The following is a 12,305-nucleotide window of genomic DNA, read 5'->3' on the forward strand; positions in this document are numbered from 1 at the left end:
TGCATCAGAAAACATCTTTAATGATTATATATAAACATTTGTGAGGTAACTTCATTGTTATAGCTTGAGATAATGGTGCCAAACACAGAAGTGAGTCCAAAGTCTGTCCTAACAATAAATGTTACTGGACCACCACTCAGTAAAGTGGGATTTCTGGCCATAGACAAAGCAGTGTACCAAATTAGTGATAAAAACAGAATAAGGAAAGAAAAGGTATACATATAATAACTTATTTTTGTTCTGACTTGTGAATAGATTTGAGTATAATGGAAGTTTTGATTTTCTGCAAAAATAAGATAAGAAGAAAAACAAAAAATAATTTTCCTCAAATAATTTCCTCAAATTATTTTACAACTCTGTAACTTTGCTGCTGGATACCAATTATTGTCACATTAGATTATTTCTGTTTGGGTTGCTCACCCAATATTGAACAGATAACTGAAGTATAAACAACTGTCATACAAGCAGAAGGTTTAGCTAGCTATATTATAAAACAAGGTGTTACCCACCTTTTTCTTTGGAAAATGCATGAACCAAGTCAGGAATGTGACGGTTAATTCATCTGAAATCATTAGTTTATAAAATCTAACTTTTGGTATTTTTCAACTTTTATGGACTTTGTAACTTGGCTTTTTTGTTTAACTTTTTTGCTATAAATTACAGATGTTTTCATCTTTTGGTGATCATGATCTTGGTTGCAGTGTAGGAGGAGGAATTAATGTCAACAAAGTGTTTGAGGTAAGAGCTGAAAAATTAATAGTTAAGATTCAAGTTATTTTAGCTCATTTGGTTCAATACTTTGAATTATGGTAATTACTTTTAATTTATAATTACCGTATTTAGTAATGTATAATATGCACCTATTCAGCCCAAAAATGTAGTTGGAAGAGGTTATGCATAATGTAATTTTTAATTGTCACCTATTAATTCAGAAGCATTTTGACCATTTTTCTTGATAAATATTCTCAGATAAGCTATGTTACAATGAAAGAAACTTTTAATAATATTCACCATAGTGCTTCTATTTAGTTTTTTATTCTCAATAATTTTGTGTTTCCCTTTGCGAATCATGTTGATTCAGGGCTGCGGTATCATTTGGTGAGTTTTGCTTGCAGAACTTTTAGTTTGATTTATTTCTTAGATTCATTTTTTTCACAACAGGATGCTGGATTGTCAGTCCTTACCAATGCAGAAGTTCAAACAAGTCAGAGAGACAGTGTTAAGTGTCCTACAACTGGTCGCAGAAAAAGATCCATAAGTAATTATAATTTTATGGCAAAATCATATTGATTATTATTAGGGATTGTCAACTAGGTGAACAATTACCAATCAAGTACTGTTAATTCAGAAATTATTGTGAGGTTTTTATCATTGTGATAATTGTGACAGAGTTGTAAACCCAATAACTTTAACTCGCATTTTGAAATATTCTATTTAACTTAAACAGGATTTTTCTCAAAATCGTAAAAATTGCTATTAAGTTTAAAATGACAAAAACGCAATAATAAATGATGCAATATTTTCTGAATTTACAGTACTCATGTAATGTTGACAATGGTGTAAGGATTAGAAGTTTAACAACTCATTGAGGGTCATCAGAGGATGCAACAAATTAACTTTAATTGGTCAAGTTTTAATGTCCACTAAGATAGGGGACAGCCAGTTTTGCAACATTTTACAGTATAGCAGAAGTAAATATTTGCTTTAACAGTATCCATATGACTAAATGGCTAATTTTAAAACACTTAATAGTTTAATGTGTTAGCCTAAGTTTAGCCACTTATTATTGGAGACATTTTAAATGACAATGTAATACAAGCATTTGAAACAAAGTGTATTTTATTTACTCGTGAGATTAAACAGTGATGCCTTATAATTTTGATTTTCTCAAAAATCAATTTTATATAAAGAAGACATCAATATTTTAACAGGAAACTGATTGTATGAGTATTGTTTTGGTATTTGATGAGGTTGGTAAATGGTTATTTTCGTGCAACGTGTTTTGCTATTTTTCTTTCTCGTGCAGCCGTGAAAAAGGTAAGTTATTCACTGTGTTTCATGAAATTGGTGAGAAAAATTAATGTGCAACAAAGTTTTAATTGTTGTTCATTGTGAAATGGCAATTCTATGTCTCATTCTTCCATGTAGATACCCCCTTTACTCCCCTCTTTGATACACAGTACTTGGATTTCAGATTTTGTCCAGTATTGATGGAAAAGGTATTTTAGTTAGACCAAACCTATTCTCATTTCATAAGTTTCAAAAGCTAGTTTCCTTAAAGATTTGCTGTGCAATTTCAGATTTGGTCCAGTATAGATGACAAAAGGTATTTTTGTTAGACCAAACCTATTCTTATTTTTGTAAGTTTCAAAAACAAGTATCCTCAAAGATTTTCTGTACAATTTCAGATCCAAGTGAAGAGACAAACCCATGTTGTCAAGCAGGAAGAAGATTTGCTTTCCAGTTTGGCCAGACTAGTTTATTAAGCGCCAGTGATTGTTACGAAGAAGGGCAGAAACTTCAAAAACTGATCAAAAGTTCGAAATGTGCCAAAGCTTTCTATAAATGTTGTAAATCGTATGAGGATAGGCTCAGTGATGCACAATCTATGCAACCTCATGGGATGTTGGAAAATAGAGGAGACTTTTTTGATTTTGGTAAGTATCAACCCATTAAAAGGGAATAAATGTATTTATATGTTTAACTTATATAACTTAACAGATTCTGTTGCATTAGACCTTAAAAGGGGGGGGGGGGTCGAAGGGATCCTGATCCCGAAATCCTGAGGTCTCAAATTTAAATAATATTAAATCCCAACATCCCCAAAAATGAAATCTCAGATCTAGAAAGGTTCAATCCTGAAATCCCGAGCTTAAAAACACCCTATTCCGACGTCTAGAAAAAAGGTCCTTACCCCCCACCCCCTTAAAATAAGGAAGCTTCTAGATAATTATTGTTTTATTGGTGCAGATTCATGAATAAAAAAAGTCTTCCTGGGAAGACACTGTTTTGGAAATCTTTGCATTTATTATACAGAAAGCTCCAAAAAGGGATGAAGGCCCAGGCATATTTAAAATTGATTTTAGCATCAGTGAATATAGACTCCCTTTCAATTTTAACCAAACTTCCAAAGGAAAATGTCAATTATTAATTTCTGAATTTACAGTATTAAGAAATTTAATATATGTTATTTATTTGTAGACAGAACAGTAGTTATGTCTCAACAAGAAGAATACACATTCAGAGATATAAATATGATGGCAGAAGATGTCCCAATCAGATCATTCTTCCCAGAATCATGGCTGTTTGAAGAAAATTCATTAGAGTAAGCATATATTTTTTGTGAGATACAATAGTTTTATATAAACATATTTGGTTTTTATGGTATATATTTAAGAAGTGACTGTAATACTGTAACATAAAAAAATTTGGTGCACACTGAATAACGCATTTAGCGGGTTATTTAACAGTGTGCAACATATTTTTTATGTTTTTTTTAATAGAGTCAGAAAATATTACAGTCAATTAATTCTAAATTCCATTTCAAACTGTAGAAAAACCATGAAAAAAATGGTGTGATGTCACGGTCACATGACTAAATTATGTTTATGGGCTGATAACAAAATAATGTCATCCAATCAGATGATGCGTTACATCCAAAATTAAATTATTGTAATATGAAAAAAGGGAAATGGTGGTAGATTTCAATGATACAGCAACACAATAAAACAAAACCTCAATATCAATATTTATTAATATGAGAAAATGATTCCTTAATATTAAAAAAAAAGAAACTTTTTAAGTCCACTTTAGCTTGTCTTAGAGGTCAACACATGGCATTGAAAAATGGACATGATTATTTGCAACATAGTGAGTCTAGAAAAGTTGAGAGCACATTAACACAGAGTAAGTTCGGCTATTAACACCATCTCAAAAGGACAATAAAACATATACGAAATAATGATGATTATGAATGATTGCTTAATGTTCAGCCGCAAATTGACATGTATATTCAGGACCCAAAATGTCAAAGTAATATGAATATTGTACTAGACTGGCAAGCTGAACCAGATTTTAATCTACTAGTTCACAAGGTAACAGTCCACAGAAAGACATGTTACCTTACCAGGACACATTATTCTGACTACAAGCCGACAGTCTTTTTTAGTGTTTTTGGGTAGCGCTTTTTATTTTAGTATATGGAAAATCTAATTTTATATATTTCAAATGTCACCTCTCTTGAGAGGTAACTTTTATTACTTCCCAAGATATTGACTTGTACAGGTTTTACTGTATATACTATCAATTAATATATCAGTAAAACAAATAACTGCATTGTGAAAAAGTCCACAGGGTTATAATCATAGTAATTTAAAACTGGTCTTTAGGTACTAATAAATATTTGTTTTCAGTGAAGAAATATGTTAATTAAGTGAAGACATCAAAAGATCGATGTAGGATAAAAAAACTTAAATCAAATAGTTTGGGGGTGGGGGGTTATGATTCTGAAAGTTTTTTTATATATAAAATCAATTTTCACATATATCCCTATAAGTCAATCAATTTTTCACAAATTAAGTTAAAAGGGGGGGTAGGGGGGTCAGTGAAAAAACTATGTGAATTAAGTTTTTTATCCTACATTGAACTTTTTATGTCGTCCCTAACAATATTGTTGTTGAATAATAATAAAAAACCTCATTTTAAAATTGTATGAATTAAACAGGATTTTGATTCAATATCGCAAAAATTAAAATCAAAGTCCAAATTGACAAAATCACAATTATAACTGAACACAAATTTCTGAATTTACATGTTGGTTTGAATTTCAGTGCAAGTGGTGCTTTAACCAGATCTATAATTATGCCAGATTCGACCACAACACACGTTCTACAAGCTGTCAGTCTGTCACCTCTTTATGGAATGTGTGTTGCACAATCTGTTGATGTTATTAGTACCAAGGATTTCTTTGTTGACCTTGACCTTCCTTACAGTGTTGTCAGAATGGAACAGACAGAAATAAGAGCTACCCTTCACAACTATAGATCAATAAAACTACCAGTATGTACCGATCGTCATTGATGTTAAGATGTACAACTATTGTCCAGGAGAGGATCCCACCATTTGAAAAAGGGTGGGGGTTTCCCAACCCAGGAAAAAGAGGGGTATTCAACCATATGTCTCCATCCAAATGCATGGATCGTCAAAAAAAGGGGGGTATTTAACCATATGTCCCCATTCAAATGCATGGATCGTCAAAAAGGGGGGTATTCAACCATATGTCCCCATTCAAATGCATGGATCGTCAAAAAAAGGGGGGTTTCAACCCGCCGGTCCCTCTGGATCAGCCACTATTGTTAGACTTATTCCTGTTTTCTAATTTCAATCTCTTCTCCTGTTGAATTTTTAAAGACGAACTTAGCATCAACGATCACTTTATTTAAGGTTCATGTGGACCCTTCGGCTAAAATGGCTGCATTTTCACCTCAAAATTTACTCTGAGTACAGACAAGTATGTGCATCTTGAAAAGTTTTAAGGCATAGCATGCCCTAGATAAATAGAATTCAAATGCATTGTATGATTTAGAAAATTCATATCTTAACTGGATTTTGCCGAGCACTTTTTTCGTCCATGCAGAAGATGATAAAATTAACAATCAGTTGAGTTTTCCTTGAAATGGTCCACTCAGGTACACAGTTTACATCACCAATTATTGTCCATCTATTGTCCATGTCAATCAATACAGCTCACTTCAATTATTTCCTGTGGGAAGTTCTCAAACCTGTTTCCCAACTTAGTTTATTTTGGCATCTTTTAGAGGAACGAAAAAAAAGTGCACTGCAAAATACTTGTAAGTTTTTATTTTTCTAATACATAAAACATATTTGAAATTTATTTATCTAGGGCATGCTATGCTTAAAATTTTTACATATGTGCAGGTTTGTCTGTACTCAGAGTAAATTTTGAGGTGAAAATACAGCCATTTTAGCCAAAAGGTCCACATGAACCTTAAAAGAAAAAAGTTGTTGACTTTGTCCATCTGTCTTTGAATGTGTCCAAAAAAAATGCTTCCTGCTGAGGTTTATTGGAACCAAACTTAATCATGAAAAGGGAAGGGCAAAAAACCTATTGATCTTGGGGTTCAGAATGATTTGTCCCTGTTACTAAAGAAAAATATCGTTTCCTGATACAGTAACTTTAGTTTCTTGGTTTATTTTTAAATGAAACTTGTATTCATGGAATATACTATGGATTCAATATTTTTTGTTGGATACCAATTTTCGTGGTTTACGTGGATTCCAATTTTTGTCGATTACATGGATACAGTTGGAATACAAATTCAAATGTTCAACAAATTACAAATTTTTAAAATTACAAAGGTTTTGCATGAAGAGATTGGCAAAACCATGAAATCAAATGTCCACAAAAATGCAAATTTTCATCAATCCACGAAAATTAATACCAATGAAAATCAATGAATCCACAGTGTAGAGCTTTTATTAAAATATTTTCCTTCTTTAAAGTGAACATATTATTTTTATATTTCAGTGTCATGTCCGTCTACTAAACACAGAAGGTGTATGTTCTACAGAGCAGGATACTATTCGTATCGAGATAGAGCCTAACAATGTACAGCTTGTCAGATTTCCAATAGTACCAATGAGAGCTGGAGAATTCACCATTGATGTCATTGTTCTATGTTATAATGTAGGAGACAGAGTTAAAAAAACGTTGAGAGTTGTGGTAGGTTAAGGGGATTCGATATGTGTTAAATTTAAATTCTTATTATATGGGGGGTCGTAAGGGTAATATAATTTATGGTTTTCATCATGGTTCAAGAAATGTTATATTATATTTCCTGTAAACATACCTGCCAACTTTTCAAAATGCCCATGGGGGTTTTACATGAAAGATAGCTGTCATAGTCCCAAAGAAACCTTCAAGGAGGCCTTTAAATGCATATTAATGTTGCTTTCTGGCTTCCTTATACTTTTATAAGCGAAAAGTCACTAAAAATTAATTGTTTTGTTTAAATTGTGGACAAAATTGCTCTTTCAATATTTCAATTTGGGAGCCTCCATAGGAGAAATCCCCAGCAAATAGTGACAGTTGGCAGGTATGTGTAAACTAATTTACAGTTAAACACCTTCATCATTGTTCACAAAAAAAGGATGATTCCAATCTCATGGAGAATGTTTATCGAATAGAACTGAAAAATTCATGAAAAATGCACTAATAAAGAGTGGTTGATAATAAATCCTTGAAAAAACAAATCACAGGAATGAAATCTCCACGATTTTGAAGGACAAAAATAACTCATCAGCCGCCTCATATTATGGGTCTGATTTCTCAGTGGTTTGAAATAAAACCATATAAAGTCTGATAAAAAACAACATACTGTGTACACCAATTTCTTAGGAGAGTTTATATACTTTTCAACAGCTAACCTTTTCTGTGGTAAGACAATCCTGGTAGGCGGTCATGTAAGAGCAACTTGAAAAAGTAAAATCAAGCTTACAATGGGTACTGTTTGGGGGAAACTTCAATGTTTTATGCTTTTACAAAATCATTAGAAAACCTTTCCCACCAAAGGAGAAGGTCCCGTAAGGACTCATTTTGGCCTCAAATTTCAGGTTCATCTAACGAAAGTTTTTGGACACTTTTTAAACACTTAAGTGTCTATTTCAATTGATTCAATTATTTTATGTGAAAGATTTTAACTGATTTAGTCATTAAAAACGCTCTGATTCAAGCTTAAATATAAAAATCTATCAAATATGCCAAAAAACATCACTTTTCAGATGGTTTTTGTCAAAAATGAAAGTGGCGGCATCCGTGTTCATCCTCAATCTTTAAATATGTTATGTATTATCATCAAATACAACTTAAATTTCAATATTATGAATGAACACGAATGCGGCCACATTCGTTTTACACGGAAACCGTCTAAAAATTAACCAAAATGCTTAAATTTTGAAGATTTCAGTAATTTAGCATGACTTAATGGTGCTAGAACGCGGTATTTGTGCATTGTATTGTCAAAAACAGCCCATATTTATGTAGCAAAAGTATTTAACTTACCAAAATATAGCTTAAAGATTACAATTTCACAATTTTCTAAAACTGCTATATTTTTGGGCCAAAAAGGGGTCTTATACTGAACCTACTCCTTACACATATTCATGTTTGATTTTACTTCTTTTGGTTGCTCTTACCTGACCGATTACCAGGATGTCCTACCATGGAGTAGGTGACCTGTTGAAAATTATATAATCCAGAGTCAATTTAAAGCCAGTAATATAAAAATGGTCTATTGTTAAAATAAAGACCCTGATTTCACAGGGCATTGAGCATATAAATACAGTGAGGGGGCATGGTGTCCAATGAACACTCATTCTTGATTAAATTCTACATAACTTTTACTTTATTCTTTTTAGAATGAAGGAAGAGAAGAAAAGAAAACAGTATCATTTTGGCTTGACCCTAAAGGTCAAAGGAAACACTACCATGATGAATCGGATCTTACTGTTCAAGGTAATTCTTTAAGTTTTTTCGTACGCTTGATAAAAGAGGGAAGAAAGATACCAGAGGGAAAGTCAAACTCAAAAATCAAAAATAAATATGATAATTTGTACATGTATAATTATTAGTATACTGGTATTGATAAAGATATGTTTTTTACCATTTTGCCAAATACAATAGAAAAATAAAGGATATAGGGTATCTATCCATGACACAAAACCACTACATGCACAAACCAAAGGAAAAGCGCTTTTATTGCTGTGCTTCATCTCAAAGTCACAGTCAAGTCTGAACTCCAAGATCCCTAGGTGACATTTAATTATGTCTATAGGAATTAATCATTAACCCAATTTGGGCATGAACATTGGACCTAATCTTCCCAAAATTGCTGAATTTTTTGTTTCTGTTCTCTAACTTGAGTTTGCCAAACTAAATGTTATGAAACTTAAACTTAAAATACCACAAAATGCAGTCCAAGTAGGAATATTGATGGTGTTACTATTACTGTTCTAGAGTTTAGCCCCTTTCTACTCTCTAATTTTAGTTTGCCTCAACAAAATGTTATGAAACTTACACATAATACTTATAACCACAAACCTTAGATCAAGTACAAATTTGGGTAGTGTCACTTTTACTGTTCTTCAGTTATGTCCCTTTATAGCTTTATATGACATGCAAGCGGGGGCATAATCTGTGTCCCATGGACACATTTCACAGTTATTCCTTAAAAATTTGAAATCTCCTACTTTGGACCTGCAGTTGCCTGCAATGGGAGGTCAAAATCTGTCTCTGACAAAAAGATCACCTTTTTTTAGCTCACCTGGCCCGAAGGGCCAAGTGAGCTTTTCCCATCACTTTGCGTCCGTCGTCCGTCGTCCGTCGTCGTCCGTCGTCGTCCCTCGTCGTCCGTCGTCGTTAACTTTTACAAAAATCTTCTCCTCTGAAACTACTGGACCAAATTTAACCAAACTTGGCCACAATCATCATTTGGGTATCGTGTTTAAAAATTGTGTCCGGTGACCGGCCCAATCAAACAAGATGGCCGCCATGGCTAAAAATAGAACATAGGGGTAAAATGCAGTTTTTGGCTTATAACTCAAAAAACAAAGCATTAAGAGCAAATCTGACAGGAATAAAATTGTTAATCAGGTCAAGATCTATCTGCCCTGAAATTTTCAGATGAATCCGACAACCCATTGTTGGGTTGCTGCCCCTGAATTAGTAATTTTGAGGAAATTTTGCTGTTTTTGGTTATTATCTTGAATATTATTATAGATAGAGATAAACTATAAACAGCAATAATGTTCAGCTAAGTAAGATTTACAAATAAGTCAACATGACCGAAATGGTCAGTTGACCCATTTAGGAGTTATTGCCCTTTATAGTCAATTTTTAACCATTTTTCGTAAATCTTAGTAATGTTTTACAAAAATCTTCTCCTCTGAAACTACTGGGCCAAGTTAATTATAGGTAGAGATAATTGTAAGCAGCTAGAATGTTCAGTAAATTAAGATGTACAAACACATCACCATCACCAAAACACAATTTTGTCATGAATCAATCTGCGTCCTTTGTTTAATATTCACATAGACCAAGGTGAGCGACACAGGCTCTTTAGAGCCTCTAGTTTATTACCATTTTTCAACATTTATGTAGTTTTACATTTTATTTATTAAAAAAATAATTATCCCTTTTTTTACCTCTTTTAATCATTTTGCAAATGTAGTTTTAATTTTATAAATAAACATACAAATAAATGTACTTTGGACAAACCTGGGTATTTACAATTATAACTCATGTATGTGATTTATGTTATTTTGCAGTATCCCACCCCTTCCACAGTCTAGATACACAGTTGACAACAGTAGACCTTGCCTTGCCAGAAGAAGCTATCCCAGGAACAGGACAGTGTAAAGTGTCAGCTATAGGTTTGTTTCTATTTTCATTTACAATAGGGAAAAGTCATTCTTATGAGGTCAGGCGCGGATCCAGGGGGGGGGGGTTCTGGGGGTTGGAACCCCCCTTTTTTTTGCCGATCAATGCATTTGAATGGGGACGTATAGTTGAAACCCCCCCTTTGTCCTGGGTTAGGAACCCCCTCTTTTAAAAATGTCTGGATCCGCCCCTGGAGGTTTACCTTAATATATATATGTCAAGTGTTAATATCTGTTTCATATATGAACGTTTTTTTGTGACATCTAGCTGCAATAAAACATGGGATTTTGGAACATCACAACCCATTATTATATTTCATGTGAAATTATAACCTGTTTTTATATTTCTCAGTTATAACATATACATTTTTTGACATATTACTTTGATTTAAAATGACAAAACACCATACATACAGATACATGTATCTTATGAAAAGATGAAAATTACTGACCCATTGACATTTTACTTTGATGAAATTGCAACCAATTGATATATTTGACTTTTTAAGGCCCTTAGGGAACCCATTCAAGCTACATGTCTGGGTATACCTTCATATAGAAAGAGACCTTCTCTGAGGGGGGATAGGACCTTTATTGGGACTTTGGGATCGGGTGTTTTTAAGCTCAGGATTTCAGGATCGACCCTTTCGGGATCCGGGAATTTTTTTTATCGGATTTCGGGACATCAGGATTTACTTTATTTAAATTCGGGACCTCAGGATTTTGATTTTTTAAGTCCAGGATTTTGCGATCAGGACCCCTCCTATCCCCCCTCTTCTCTGTCTCATACATATAATCATCATTAAAAAAAATCTAATAATTTTCCTTGTTTAATTCTGAAAACAGATATAAAGTCACAGGAAAAAAAAGTCTTAAAATCCCTAATTCATTTATTTTACAGGTAACATAATGGATGCTGCTGTACAGACTGTATTGGGAGGGGTAGGGTCCCTTCTGGACAATATCCCCCATGGTTGTGGGGAACAGACCATGATCCTTATGGCACCTCTTGTTTATGCTATGAGATATCTACATGGTACCACTGGATTGACACCACAAGCAGAGAACAGAGGGAAATTTTTCATGAAAGTAGGTAAGATTTTCACTTTCTTTTTAGTTTCAACATTTTTATTTTTTAACAGATATATGTACACATTTTTGGTACTCTTAATTCAGAAATTATTGTATGCATTTATCATTGCGATTTTAAAGTATGGACAAAAATGTGAGTTTGTTTACTGTTATATATATTTAGAAAAATCTGCACACAGGTCTATGTTTAAATTGTCATAATGTGAGTTCCTATTATTGCCTTACTTATGGGTCTCAATGGGGTTTAAGCGTGATGCGGGATTGCCGATTTTTTTGTAAGCGTGACACGTGAAAGTCAAATTATTTTGGCGTGAAAACAGGAAGTGAGGCCAATGAGATCCCCCTTACTCACAAAGTCATATTATTCACATTATTAAATCCTTATAGTATTTTCTGCATTTACAGTATATTTTGTAGATTAACTTTTTTTATGTCTTTGAAATTTTACAATTGAGATGTTGAAAGATGAAGATCAAACTTGTTGTAGGGGTAATTTAAAAAAAATATTTATGATTTTGTCTTTAGTTGTTATCAGAAAATAAATTAATATAAACAACTTGAGCTCACGGTCAACCAAACCCAAATGTGGTAAATGATTTTTTTTATAAAGTCACACATGAGGGATAATTTTTTCCATGCACTGAAAGACCAATTCTTTAACAGATTCAACTTCTTGAACAAATCTGTTGAAAAGGTTTTAGCTTTTTCTATTAGTTGATCACAGCTAATTTTACCATAATTTTTTTGGTCAATTAGAT

General features: G+C 32.9%; 1 protein-coding gene across 1 annotated transcript in view; it reads left to right on the forward strand.

Annotated features, from left to right (window-relative positions):
• LOC134692513 (complement C3-like) overlaps positions 1 to 12,305 on the forward strand; it is an 85,260-nt gene that overhangs the window by 51,346 nt on the left and 21,609 nt on the right. Inside the window, exons 14-23 of the mRNA XM_063552970.1 lie at positions 64 to 213; positions 664 to 738; positions 1,162 to 1,258; positions 2,409 to 2,657; positions 3,202 to 3,325; positions 4,830 to 5,058; positions 6,548 to 6,742; positions 8,437 to 8,533; positions 10,345 to 10,449; positions 11,357 to 11,548. Of these exons, the coding sequence (XP_063409040.1) occupies positions 64 to 213; positions 664 to 738; positions 1,162 to 1,258; positions 2,409 to 2,657; positions 3,202 to 3,325; positions 4,830 to 5,058; positions 6,548 to 6,742; positions 8,437 to 8,533; positions 10,345 to 10,449; positions 11,357 to 11,548 (1,513 nt within the window). The remainder of the gene's footprint in view (positions 1 to 63; positions 214 to 663; positions 739 to 1,161; positions 1,259 to 2,408; positions 2,658 to 3,201; positions 3,326 to 4,829; positions 5,059 to 6,547; positions 6,743 to 8,436; positions 8,534 to 10,344; positions 10,450 to 11,356; positions 11,549 to 12,305) is intronic.

Source organism: Mytilus trossulus, chromosome 12 (assembly GCF_036588685.1).
Source record: "Mytilus trossulus isolate FHL-02 chromosome 12, PNRI_Mtr1.1.1.hap1, whole genome shotgun sequence".
Classification (NCBI taxonomy): Eukaryota; Metazoa; Mollusca; class Bivalvia; order Mytilida; family Mytilidae; genus Mytilus; species Mytilus trossulus.